The 13,899-nt window shown below is 37.0% G+C and overlaps 1 protein-coding gene across 2 annotated transcripts in view; it reads right to left on the reverse strand.

Moving 5' to 3' along the window:
• Positions 1-5,587: 5,587 nt before the first annotated feature.
• The window catches only part of myom1b (myomesin 1b), a 28,962-nt gene continuing 20,650 nt past the window's right edge, over positions 5,588-13,899 (reverse strand). For both annotated transcript variants that reach the window (XM_058395792.1, XM_058395793.1), the window contains 16 exons: positions 13,700-13,856; positions 13,158-13,264; positions 12,600-12,644; positions 12,269-12,405; positions 11,981-12,125; positions 11,793-11,852; positions 10,172-10,239; positions 9,966-10,079; positions 9,445-9,532; positions 9,295-9,333; positions 8,972-9,077; positions 8,597-8,760; positions 8,414-8,450; positions 8,278-8,300; positions 8,114-8,169; positions 5,588-6,810 (listed from right to left, as the gene is read on the reverse strand). In XM_058395792.1, the coding sequence (XP_058251775.1) occupies positions 6,550-6,810; positions 8,114-8,169; positions 8,278-8,300; positions 8,414-8,450; positions 8,597-8,760; positions 8,972-9,077; positions 9,295-9,333; positions 9,445-9,532; positions 9,966-10,079; positions 10,172-10,239; positions 11,793-11,852; positions 11,981-12,125; positions 12,269-12,405; positions 12,600-12,644; positions 13,158-13,264; positions 13,700-13,856 (1,607 nt within the window). In that variant the 3' untranslated portion in view covers positions 5,588-6,549. The remainder of the gene's footprint in view (positions 6,811-8,113; positions 8,170-8,277; positions 8,301-8,413; positions 8,451-8,596; positions 8,761-8,971; positions 9,078-9,294; positions 9,334-9,444; positions 9,533-9,965; positions 10,080-10,171; positions 10,240-11,792; positions 11,853-11,980; positions 12,126-12,268; positions 12,406-12,599; positions 12,645-13,157; positions 13,265-13,699; positions 13,857-13,899) is intronic.

Raw genomic sequence — 13,899 nt, forward strand, 5'->3', positions numbered from 1 at the left:
GCATACTACCGTACTAATTAGTGTGCTAAGTAGGTGTGGTGTCGCACTACTCTATAACACACTCTTTACTCCTTTAATTTCACATAGTGCCTTCTCTGCTTACGTTTTGCACGATTTTATACTCTTATAATGCTTTTCACGTTTGACCTAGTTAGTGCCAAAGTGTCTAGTTTGAGTCCCATTTTAGACGTCTTTTAATTTCCTGCTTTAATCTGTACAGTATGTTCATAATTTCTGCATTGATGTCCTTCGACTCGATTTACAACGATCAGGCATAACATTATAACCACCTGCTTAATATTGTGTTGGTCCCCAAAACAGCCCTGACCCATCGAGGCATGGACTCCACTAGAAGGTGTGCTGTGGTATCTGGGACCAAGATGTTAGCAGCATATCCTTTCTATCCCTAACCCTATCCTTTAAGTCCTGTAAGTTGCGAGGTGGGGTCTCCATGGATCCATGGATTGTTTGTCCAGCACGTCCCACAGATGCTCTATTGGATTGAGATCTGGGGAATTTGGAGGCCAAGTCAACTCCTCAAATTTGTTGTTGTGCTCATCACACCATTCCTGAACCATTTTTGCCTTGTGGCACGGTGCATTATGCTCCTGAAAGAGGCCACAGCCATCAGGGGATACCATTTCCATGAAAGACCCATTCCATGACCCTGTCCCCGGTTCACCACTGTGCCTTCCTTGGACCACTTTATATAGATACTGACCACTGCAGACCAGAAACACCCCACAAGACCTGCAGTTTTGGAGACGCTCTGATCCAGTGGTCTAGCCATCACAATTTGGCCCTTGTCAAACTCACTCAAATCCTTACACTTGCCCATTTTTCCTGCTTCTAACACATCAACTTGGAGGACAAAATGTTCACTTGCTGCCTAATATATCCCACCCACTAACAGGTGCCATGATGAGGAGATCATCAGTGTTATTCACTTCACTTCTCACTGCTCATAATGTTATGCCTGATCGGCGTAACTCACATCACACATCACAACTTTATATGGCATCACTTCCTCTACCGAACTACGTGCCATTTGAATTTCTATACATTGTACAGTGTTCTGTAATGTCCCATCAGTAAATCTTCAATAATTTCCTTTCTTAAATTCTGGTATGTAGAAGGCTTCTCCTGTTCGACTGTCTTTGGATTTTTTTGAGCCATCAGTGTACGCTGGAAAAAATGCATAAGGACCATTTATTTTAACATGTTCTGTGTTACTATTAATATCACTTCTGCTCTTCTTTTTTTAAAACACTATCCTGTATTTGTAAAGCATGAGGAAAATTCTTGTGTTTCAGCAACTTAGTCAATTACAAGATACAAGAAGTTACAACACATACAAAAATATAAAATAAAATAAAAAAAAGTTTCCTGTGAGATAACATGCTGTTTTACAGGACCATGTTGTGTGGGAATTTTCTTTACTGGTTCCTTAGAAAAGAAAGGGATGCCATAGCATTGCAGGGCAGAAGACATTTCCTTATACTGCATACTGTCACCAGAATCACCAGCTATTTGGATAATCACATTTTGCAAAGGAAAGTGAAGCAGCATTTTAGTTTTGGGCTGCGCTATTCTAAGTGACGGTCAAATGCCAATTGTTAGCTTATGACATCCAGTCAGCAACATTTCTCTATGCAGTTCTTTCCATTCAAGAATCTGGGTAATGCCTGGACAGTGGGATTATAAATCATTACTCTGTGCTCTATACTATAGAGTGAAAGAATACTATGTGTGTTTAAAAGGATGTTCAATATCAACAAAAAGTTGATCCTGGAATAAAAACAGTACAAGCAACTAGAATTTTTTTATAATAAGCTGGTAACTTAGTATATAGCAGAACATCAGACAAGTGTTTTTTAATATTGATTCTTTGTGCCAGTCTTTCTCTTTGTTTGTAACAAAATGTTCATGTTCCATGTTTGGTTGTCAGGAGTAGTTATTCTGCTGTGTTCAAATATCTGGTATTTCCTATATATCCTATATATAATATCCTATGTACAGGTATGATTATATATTTACAGAAATATAAAAGTTCAGAATTTAAATATTAAATGTACATTTTATCCCAAATGAACAAGCCAAAGGCGACGATAGTAAGACAAAACTCCCATGGATGATATTAGGAAGAAACCCTGAGAAGAACCTGACTCAATAGGAAACCCATCTTCAGGAGTCTGTGGCTGCGTCTCTCTTTATTGTCACTCTTTCTTTGTTCCTATCAGAGCAGGTGTATCCTAACATATACACACAGTCTCCCTTGCAACTTACCTGCCACCAGTTTTCCAGTCTATCCTTATAAAGTTAAGGTAGCTGCTCATTGAGACACATACACTCAGATGATACACAGCAACTACTTTAATTTTTTTTAATCTCTGTAGAAATGTAAGTCAGAACATTTATTTTTTAAAACAGGAACAAATATATGTAAATATATTAAAATATATGTGTGTTCACATGCACCCAACACAAAGATTAGTTTTCAATCACACTGTTTATTTAATGATGTGATAATCAAATGAAATGAAGTTTTATTCATGCATTTGTATACTGTATCTGCTACGAACTGGGATGCTCGTCTGCTGTAGTGAAATTGAACACCTCACACAAGCACACGTGCACAAAGAAAATCTCTCTTGAAGCCATTAATAGCCATTAATATCTGACTATCTAGGGTATTTTTTTTTACTTTACTTCACTCACTCCTTCTCTCACTCTCATGCATCTGCTGATGCCTCAAGTCCCGTATCAGGTAGAGGCATGGTTTCTGTTCCAGGTGTAACAGGGGTTGTTGTGGGGGTAGGATCATGTGACTCCGGCTCTCCAGTAGGGATTTTCAGAATAACAGAGTCTGGATGAAACAGCACTGGTTAGAAATCTGAACTGGAACAGATTAATATCTGTTTGTGGCTTTGTGACTTTGACATTGACATCTTACCTTTCCTTTTCATCACTTTCTTTTTCTCCCTCTTTTTCTCATCTGTCGACTTCTTCATGGGCATCTCCTCTGATGGGGTGGTTGAAGGGGTAGTCGGAGAGAGAGGTGTTGTGGAAGCAGGTTTTGGAGTTGGTGTAGTAGATGTGGCTGGTTTAGATTTGTTTGGTGATGGAGGCTTAGATAAGCAAGCTGTGGGCCCAATCACTATATTGCCATGTTCATCATTCAGGTATGAAACCACACCCTGATCACCCATGTTCTCTGTGACTTCCAACTGGGAAAGTGTGAACATAAGGAAGTGGGATTAGAAATATACTAACAATGGGCTTCATTGGTTAATCTTTTACTAAAGTTGTGTGTAAATAAATGTACTGTGTAGGGCAGTGCAGGCTCTGTGGTTAAGGCTCTGTGTTACTGATCAGAAGGTCAGGGATTTAAGTTCCAGCACTACCAAGCAAGGTCCTTAACTCTCTCTGGTCCAAGGGTGCTGAATCATGACTGACTCTGTGTTCTAACCCCAAGTTCCTAACAAGCTGGTGTGAAGAAAAGAATTTCCAACAGATTTAGAAATGGTGAATTTCTTTGTATTCATGTACATCACCCATAAAGTGCAAAAGGGTCAACAAAACAGCATTTGCAGCTAATGAAGCCCACAAAGCTCCATAAAAGTTCAAGCATACAGACAGCCGGGGGAACAAAATGAACGCTTAGGGCAAAGGCTGAAAGGCATGAAAGTGGAAGCTAGTTTGACTCATTTCTATGCCAGTAAAAATGTAATAATATATAATATTTGTCTGTATTGCTGTGTGCAGACAGAGCAGCCCATCCTTTGATTTTATGGCACCATTTATTTAGTCATTTTTGGCAATTTAATGATTTTTTTTTATTTGTCTCTTTTTATTTATGTGTTTGTGTTTTGGCTCACTTTCATTATGTTTGTTGTTTTTCACAAAATGCTATTGATTGTGTCTATAATTTTTTACTCTCCCTCACTGACCAGCAAAATAGTTTGTCGGGCAGTGGTTATCTACATCTTCAAAGCTACCTGTGCTTGTCCAGTCACACGGCAATAATCAAGTTCTGTGCTCCGAGGCGAGTGATGGCTGTTACCAACATATGCAAGGGAGGGGGGCATTTAGTATGTTTCTGATTTATTATGACAAACTCTCAATCATTCTGGAACACCAATAATGATAATAATAAAAGAGAAATTACTTCTATGTATATTTCGCTTGATTGGGATATAAAAAAGGGTGAGGGTGGGGTTTTACTGCTAGTATTGCTGATTAGTGGAGGGGTTACACCCTACCCATCTGCCTGTAAACTACACTCCTGCTTGCACCTTCCAGAAAACCTTCTTATACCTTCGTTACATGTGTAACCCAGTACCCTAGAGAAAGGAAACAAAGTGCCCTGTCATGGTGCAGAGTTCTGGTGGAAGCCGCCGGCTCCTGAATGCAGCAAGGAATCATTTGCTTGAACTCCACCGGCTACCGCTTAGCTTCCTGCTGTGTGTTTCCACACATGCTTCAGGATGGGGTTGTGTTACTTTATATAAATCATGTCTGCATTGTGAGATATTTTTGGTCAGTCAAAAATATTTACTGTACGGCTGCTCTTCAAAATTTTCAGATGTTGTGACTTTTAACACTCAAGTAAATCTTTGTCTCAATGCTTCTCCTAGTAATTGAGTAGAGAAGCCATACTTTTACTCTAATACATTTTCCTTACCTCTTGGCATGTTTAAATTAAGATGGCTTGGCCTTAAATGTACTAATAATATACTCCTCACCTGTATTGTCTGTATAATTCTGAGATGTGTTAGAAAGCAAAGACATTTATTTTGAAAGCCATGATTTTTTTTAATAATGAAAGATGTCTTGATATGGTGGTTCCAAAAATTTGTCATTAGATAAAATTAAAGGTAGATAAGTGACTAATATTTGACCCTAATCATAGTTATGCTGCATCCTTTGTCAATTATTTATACTATGCACTAAAAGTATGCATTTTTTTTTTTGAAGAAAATATATATACTTTTGAGTGTGTAGCAAAGTATGCAAGTACTGGGACACACTAACATGTCACGTAAAGGAAAATAACATTGTTGCCTATGTACACACAATGTCAAGTTGTATTTCAGCTTTTCTTCATTTATTATTCCTTATAAAATGTATACTATACAATTCCCTTGAATTATTTTTTCACATTTCATTTACACCTCTGTGTGGTGAAGCAAACCCTCACAAAACTCCTCTTCTCTTGCACTAGTTGTGAAGAGTTTTAGCTGAAAAAGTGTGCACAGATCTATCTGGGTACCTTTTGGATGCTAATTTCAACATACTACGACTTGGGGGAAAAAATCATTCTATTCTCAGACACTATTTAGGACAGATAATGTTATTGTGTGTAATTTTGTTTTGTGTGTGTGTGTGTGTGTGTGTGAGTGTGTGTGTGTGTGAGTGTGCAAATTAGGTTGGGATTGTGTGTGAGAGAGTGGCTGTATGGACTTGATAAAGCTTTTCTTAGGTATCCATGGAAACTTTATTCACAGCAGACATAGGAGCAGGAGCATAGGAGTGAGGGATGAGAATAAAGGTGAGGAGTAAAGAAGTGGAGGGCAGTACAAAGTGAATGAGAGACACAGAGAGGGATGTGAGGGAATATGTACTCTGTTTATTGGAAACAGGAAAGTGACATCATCATCTCAGAGAGAAACAAGAAGTGGTGCCAAAATATTAACACAGTGAAACGTGATATCACAATTTCTAAGCAGTGTCCAAAAAGAGGTGCAGTTTGTGATGCAGACTCAGGGGAAAAAAGATGTTATATCCACTCAAACGTGACAGGATGTGTAGCCATCATTAACATACAGTGATTTATTAATGACAAGACACATCAATGGCCTATGATAAACATATTCCTCACTAAATGAAACATCTCCAGAGAGCTCACTATTTCTTCATACCTAAGCTGTCATGCTCACATCAGCGTTACAGGACCTTTACAATAAAGCGTTTAACACACAACATAATAAGAGACTAAAACTAAAGTGCTGCTCTAGTCCTGAGATAGATCACACAATAGATAACATTTTTGAGACAGAAGTTCAGTGATGCCACAAGGAAAGGTTCCAGATTCAGTCATTGAGGGCACTTTATGGAAAATAGCTGAAGAATCAAGACTATGGGAAACTCTGAATACTGACTACAGGAACCTCAGCCATACAGCATGACTTTACTAAGCACTATTAACCCTATACATATAATAAAGCATCATAAAGCACTGATTACAACTGACTAGGTGTCATCCTGGGGTACTACTGTGGTAGTTTATGGAAACAATTGGACCAAGAGTTTTTTCATTTTTAACCTCTAACATATTTTAGCACCATTCTGTAACACTCTCAAAGTGAAAATACTCCTAGATAGTTCACCTGGCTGTAACGGAGGCTTTTGTATGCTTGGTAGGACAATGTTAAAAGATTATAATTCACTTTTAAGAAGGCATTTATTAACTGGTTCTGTTAGTCTCAACCTTTGTACATATTTACTTGCTTTTTTTGTTATTGTAATCCCAGTTGTGTTTGTTGCTTTCTACTTTTTCTTGACAGGTACATCATCAGGGATGAAGACACTTACGGTGAAGTCACTGCTCTCTGTGCCGTACTTGTTCTTCACCAAGATGCTGTATTTTCCCGAGTCACTTGTGTTCACAGTGGTAATGGTGAAGCTGGCAAACTTGCCAGACTCGAACTTGAGGATATAATGGCCGTCAGACACCATCTCTCTCTCGTTCTTCAGCCAGGTCACCTCAGGCACAGGGTCTCCTGAGATATTACATGTCAGATTCAGGGCCTAGAGAAGAGATGTTAAAGAGGACATTGTTAGTTTTCATTGATTCATCTTCAGTAAATGCTTTATCCAATAGCCAATACACCTACAAGAGGATCCAGAGAACACCCAGGTAGACCTGGCAGAACATGCCAACCTTTACACAGATAGTATCAAGAGCTCAGGCTCAAACCAGCAACCCTGGATCTGTGTTAGTTTTTAATGTTTGTCAGGGATAAACCATGGCAAATTTGAGATTTTTTTTTTTTAGAATTTACCCTGACAAATTCCATTAAATGTTGTAAATCCAGTCTATAGATTGGATAATATTGATATAAATCTTAGTATAGTGGACAGACAGGTGATAAATTAAGGTAAAAACACAGTTAGCAAGGTGTTGGCCCATCAATAAGGGGACACCAGAACAGATATAGAGTGCTAGCATGTTTGAAGAGCTGCTAATGCTGTTTAATTAGTTTGGGATCTGGTGACTGTGAAGGCCACAGCAAATGATTCACAGCAATTTTAAATTCTTCACACCATTCAGTGTGGCCCCATGCCTTGTGGAGGGGAGTATACTGGAAGAGATCACTATTAAATGTTTCAGCAAGGAATAACTGTGAAAAGTTCATATGTCAGAAGAGGTTTATAATAATTGGACAATTGAACTCTCCCCAAAACATAACAGAGCAACGGGTTTTCCATTATTTCATTAAATAAATAGAGATTGTAAAGAAAGATAACCTTGTTGTTTGCTGTTTTAACCTTGCTCTTAATGTCTGATTAAAGACCACCAAAGCAATTTCATCCTGTGCCACAAGAGCAATCTAATTTTATAACGCTTCTCCGTTTCTATCTAGGGACTAAAATTGTCCACCTAGTGGACAAAAGTAGAACTATCCGAAGGAGACGGTATAGAGTTGAACACAGCAACATAAATAGTTCATAAAAACACATTGAACATGATTCATGTTTTATTTGATTAATTTTGTTACTCTTTTGTCATGATCTCTATATACAACCTTACAATAGAAATGGTTCAGAAAAAGTAAAACCAGCTTAGAAATCTAAAACTCTTCACCGTCAAAGAAACCTTAAAATAAGTTTTTTTTCCCTAAGATTGTATAATGGATCTATTTATAGTAGATAAATAGATAGACACTGTATTCTGTTTTGTTTCCTGACTGATATTACAATAAGTTTACTTTTATCATTTATTTTGAAATAAGGAATGTGTTTAGAATAAGGGCTGATTTTAGAACATTGAACATTAACAGATGGATTCAGAACAATGTGAATATGACATGTAGTTGCACGCAGTTTGTACCTTGCCCTCCTGGATAGTCACCACATCAGGCAGACCTCCTGCCACGCGAGCCCGATCTAAAGACGACAAGACATACATTAGCTACTCTCTCTCTCTCTCTCTCTCTCTCAGTGTGTGTGTTTTAGATTGTAGAATTTGTTCCATATGTCTTTGCTTTTACTTACTGCGTTCTGCAATGGCAGCAGCTCTGTAAGGACACAAGACAGTTACAAGAGAAAGAAGAAGGTAAAATAGATGAATCTAATACACATTCACATTCTATTAAATAAGAAAAGGTAAAGGACATTTTGAGTGACTTACTTCAGTCTCTGGAATTCTGCATAAGCATCATCATATGCTGTAATTATGAAAACAGAAAGAAAACACATTAAAATAAGCAAATATACAGTACGTGTTTCACCAAAAAAGCCTATCGTGTAGTATAATAATAATAATAATAATAATAATAATAATAATAATAATAATAATAATGTGTGTGTGTACCTTGTCCAGCCAGTTCAATTGTTCTCTTCAGTCCTCCTTTTCCATCAGAGAACTCGATGGCATACTTGCCCTTGTCTTTCTCTGTTGGTTCACTGATCTGCAGCCACAGCTGCTCGCCCACCACACCGCTCTTAATGCGATCAGAAAAGGCGATGGCCGAATCCCTAGATGTTAAAGTGTGTTAATACCCACATTCAGACACTGTACGCTATACTGACAACTTCTTTTGTGTTTTTCTGTCATTCATAAACACCATCCCACACATACACACACAGTAACCTAAAACACCAGACACACACATACACACACAGTAACCTAAAACACCAGACACACACATACACACACAGTAACCCAAAACACCAGACACACACATACTTGTGTTGCCAGGTGACGAGCAGTTCATCGTTGTAATAGTTGACAAATGTGTAGAGACGGATGCCCTCCTCTGTGCTCTGGATCTTCAGTGGAGTGGAAGAGTTTGCTGCACAAACACAAACCATATGGTTTAGGAGAACTCAAAAGGTTATCAAATGCTGAATACATTGTAAGACAACGTGTGGCTGTGTAGAGACCGAGCCAGTGGTAGTTCATTACACATTCCGACAAAATAATGACTGTACCATTTATAAAACATATCTGACTTTAAGCATACACATTGCAATAATCCATTAGTTGTTTCCAGGAACAAGCAGGCTCACCAATGACACTGAAAACTTGGTTCATCAGGTCTTTGAATCCTAGAAAGGAGAGTCAAGAAATTCTCTGATTACTTTCTTTATATTACAATCACATAGGACCACAGTGAGAAAAAAATAAATGCATATATTTAAAAATAAAGACCATGTTACCTTGGTCAGTTAGGTTAAGTGTGGATTTGTCTTGGCCTCTGTCATCCTTCACAATCACCTCATACACACCAGCATCCTTCTTAGAGATCTATAGCACATACACACACACACACACACAATTCAGACTTAAATATGTGATCACAAAGAAAGGCAAGAGAACAAGACACGGACTATGAAAATGTCTAGTTTGATTGTCAGAAAAAACAAGAACATGAAAATGCTTATTATCATTACGCTATACATCATAGCTATTCATCAAGAGTTGGTATTGCTGTGCATCGTATATAAATTATACACATTCAAATCCTGTTAAATGCCTCTGATGAACTGTCTATTATGTTCTTGAGTTATTATGATTATTATGATTATTATTATTTTCTCCCATACAATGATGAACCGAAACTGAATTCAAGATTTTTCCACTTGAATGATATACTCAGGACTCATAATTCAGCTACAACCATGGAATTATTTGTTAAGAACAAGGAACTCATCAAAAAGTATTTCTAAAGGTTTCTCACCTTAGTAATCTCCAGTGTCAGCACTCCTTCAGTGAAGTCCAGTTTTTCACTGGCCTTGATCTCTCTTCCATCCTTATACCACAATGCTACAGAGTCCTTCTTCATGTTACCCACCTTGAAACACACACACACACACACACACAAAATATCAGAATAGCTCCATACCTGGATGTGCTGAGCTGAACTGAACAGACTGAAACACTCACCTTGCACTTCAGTCTCACAACGCATTCGGGTGTGACCTCGTAACTTAGATACTCCACAAAATGAGGACCTGTGAAAGAAAACATGTGAGTAATTAAACATGTGCATAGTTTTTCCTGCCTACAAAAACAATTGCCTTCTTAAAACCGTAAGCAAAATAAAATGAATCCACACTTTTCAGTCTATTTGATTTGAGAAACAGGTGTGCTTATAGTGAAATATCAGTTTCAGCACTGTAAACACTGTAAACAAATAGTGCTCCTAAGCCAGTGCTTTTAAAGGTTTAATAACCAACTTCATATCATCCCATCAGAGTACATGCTCAGGGGTTGTTCTATTGTTCTATAGTGTTTCTCTGTGGGAAAGGTTCAAAGTATTATCTTTTTAGGAAAGCTATGAACCCTTAACTATACAAAGAAACCCTGATTACACTTTACAATAACAGTACACGAATAATAAATCACTAATATCTGAATTAATATTTGTTTACATACAAATTAAAGATGAATTAGGGCACTAAGCACGAACTAACCATCACTACAACACTATGATAATGCGTAAATAGTAAGTGTTAACGTACAGTAGGTAATGTATTAATTAACAGGTAGAGCCAAACTAAATCAAGTAATGATCTATAAGGAAGAATATAAATTAAACATGCATCGTTCAGCATTGTTGATATAATTTGTCATACGCGGCTGCGTACACAAACACCATTGGATGTTGCTGGATTAGCTTTATACTTTACATTGATCCTACTTAGAACATAGACACACTACTAATAAATATCACTGATTTAACCTTAACCCAGTGAGGCATTCTCCATCCATTTCTCTTCCAATCTCTCTGCAGTACTAGTACATGCTCTGGGTGGCTCGGACCCGGGGCTCTGCTGCTTCACCCACAAGGGTCAAATTAATCCAGTAACATTTATTCATTTAGAAGACACTAACAATTAAAACCAGTGATCTATACAGATATTTTCCAATGTTTTAGTCCTAGAACATGTTTGATGTATTTTACCTCTACATGTTAATTAATAGATTAACAAACAAATTAACATGTACTTAAGGTGGTCGTTATTCAATTATGAATTTTTAAGACTCACATCATAGTTTAGTTTGCCTCTTTATTAGTTTATGATTAGTACATGCCATAACCCAACACTAGCTCATATTTAAGGAGGGATTAATTCAGGTATTAGTGCGTGATTATTCCCAAACTGTTATTGTAAATTGTTTGTTCACCCTTAAAAAAACATTTTTAAAAATTTGTGTTGAAAGTCTAACACCGTTTTGCTCATATTTTTCTCCTGTAAGACTCTCCTCTTCTGAGCAAAGGTTACTTTGTGATTCTTGGATGATTTGAGATGAAGCAGGGTAATTCTTTAGGACATCCCTCTTGTGTGTTGTGCTCAAGCTAGAAACTTATAGTACAACACCAGTGCCACATATTTTCTTTTGCTTCCTACTATTATACATATCAATTCTAGATTTCATTTATTATATAAATCTTGCTTGGCTATAATTAATTAGATTCTTGCTAGCTTGAATGAAGAGAAATTCCTGTGTTGTGCTGATCCACAGGATTGTTTGTTTTCCTGTTTCTCTAGTGAATGCTTACCTTGTTTCCTGTGCCATTCTTTCCTCTGGAACTCAGATTCTTTCTGCAATTGTTTGAAAACTGCAAAAAAACAGAGATCAGTTATAAATTTGGTTCATTTGCTTTACTTGTTGAAGCTGTGAAGTTTGTGAAGTGTGTGTGTGTGTGTGTGTGTCTGTGGTGGTAATATGGGCTTAGAAAGTGTGTACCATTTCCTATCAGCACCAGACTGGACTGGTTGGTGGCTTTGCCATCCTGGAGTTGGAAAGTGTATGTTCCTTCATCCTCTTTCCCCAGTGACTCCATAAACATCTCAATGATACCAGTATTCTTATCAAAGTTCATCTTGTATTTCTAAAACAGACAATTAAACTGTTGAATAAACAGTTTTAAAAATCATCTTGATTACCTCAACCCAAATAAATCAGTCTAATGTCCTGTATATGAGGGGAAAAAATCCAGTGAATCAAATTGTGTGTGCATGAATATCTGCTCACCTCTCCCTGAGAAATCAAGTTGTCATTGAAGACGTATTCAACTTTGCCATTAGCAGAAATCTTCTCAGCCTGCAGCCAGAAGCGAACCCGACCCTTCTCTAGCAGCTGCACAGCTAACTCTGATTTCAGAGGAATAACTGCAGAGAAAATGGAAATAGAAGGTACAGAGATGAGAAGTGAGAGGCTAATAAACCAGGTTTGATGCATTATGCATATAATCCCATTGTGAAATGACCAGACATACACATTATACATAAAGGACATTAATCTTATGTTAAACATTGTCTGAAAAATAGGTGGTTATGAAGGCAGAATGATGTCCAGTACTCACTGGGGAATTTGTGGTCATGACTGATCTTCAGCAGCTCCTTCAAACCTGTCATAACATATGAGCACAGTTCAATTCCAGCTCAACCCTCATAACAGTGGAGGGAATAATATTATTACAGGTTATATGAATAGTTAGAGGTCAACTTTTCACCCTAAATTTCAAACTTACCTTAAATGTCATTAATGAGCCAAGACATTAATTAGCCAAGGCATTATTTGACCAAGCAATAACAGAATAAGGGATATGGGCTCAAATTGTTCATTGTTTTCGGATGTGCTATTTTTTATCTTTATAAACAACAGAATGTGCCAGTGTCAGAAACCAAAGAGTCCAGTCTCTTCTTCAGATAGTCTGATTGTGGAAATGTTTTGCATTGCATAACATAAATACTGACATAAATCAGTTTCTGACTCTTAGATTTGACTGAATAGATTTGAGGCAATTTGGATTCCCATTTGATTAGTTCATTAAAACATGAAATTGTACAATTGGTTATACGATTAATATCCGATTGGTTAAATACGATTGGTTTAAAAATTGTACAAAATGTTAACATACCCTCCTCGGTCAGGGTGTAGCTTGCAGAGGCTCCATCAGTGTGTGTGACAGCACAGGAGTAAATACCCAAATCTTCCTCAGAAGGACAGTTAAAGATGGCTTTGGACCTGAAGAAGTCAGAATAAAATATTATTATTATTATTATTATCATTATTATTATTATTTTTATTTTTTTTTTAATTACTGTGATATAAGTAAAGATAACCATTCATGTCTGAGGTGGTTCCAGTATCCTGTATGTGCTTCTATTGTTTTGCATCCTTTTTAAAATATGTTTATAGAGTTATTGATATTTTTTATAGCTTTTCTAATTATATTTGTATATATCCATTTGTTCCTGGGTTAAAAGGCTAAAATATGGTTTTAATATGGGATGATTGTGGTCTTAATTTAATTCAAATAGTGAATTTCATCACTTTGACTGAACATAAACCATTTCTACAAAAGTAATTATGTTTATTCTTAAGTGTAAACAAATGTCTTATAAAAAATACCAATATTTTAGCAAGAAAGGTGAATGAAATACCTGCACACACACTTACTTGCTGCCCTTGGTCTCCATGGTCAAACGGTTAGTGTCTTTCATCTCTTCATAGTTCTTGGACCAGACGAACTTGGATTCAGCAGTGAGATTATGACATTCGAAATTCAGTGAAATCACTCCTTCATCATCAACATCCACAACCAACTCCATAGTACCTAAAAATGAGAAAGCATCCTTTGTGTTAGAAAATAATCATGT

Source organism: Hemibagrus wyckioides, linkage group LG07 (genome assembly GCF_019097595.1).
Source record: "Hemibagrus wyckioides isolate EC202008001 linkage group LG07, SWU_Hwy_1.0, whole genome shotgun sequence".
Classification (NCBI taxonomy): Eukaryota; Metazoa; Chordata; class Actinopteri; order Siluriformes; family Bagridae; genus Hemibagrus; species Hemibagrus wyckioides.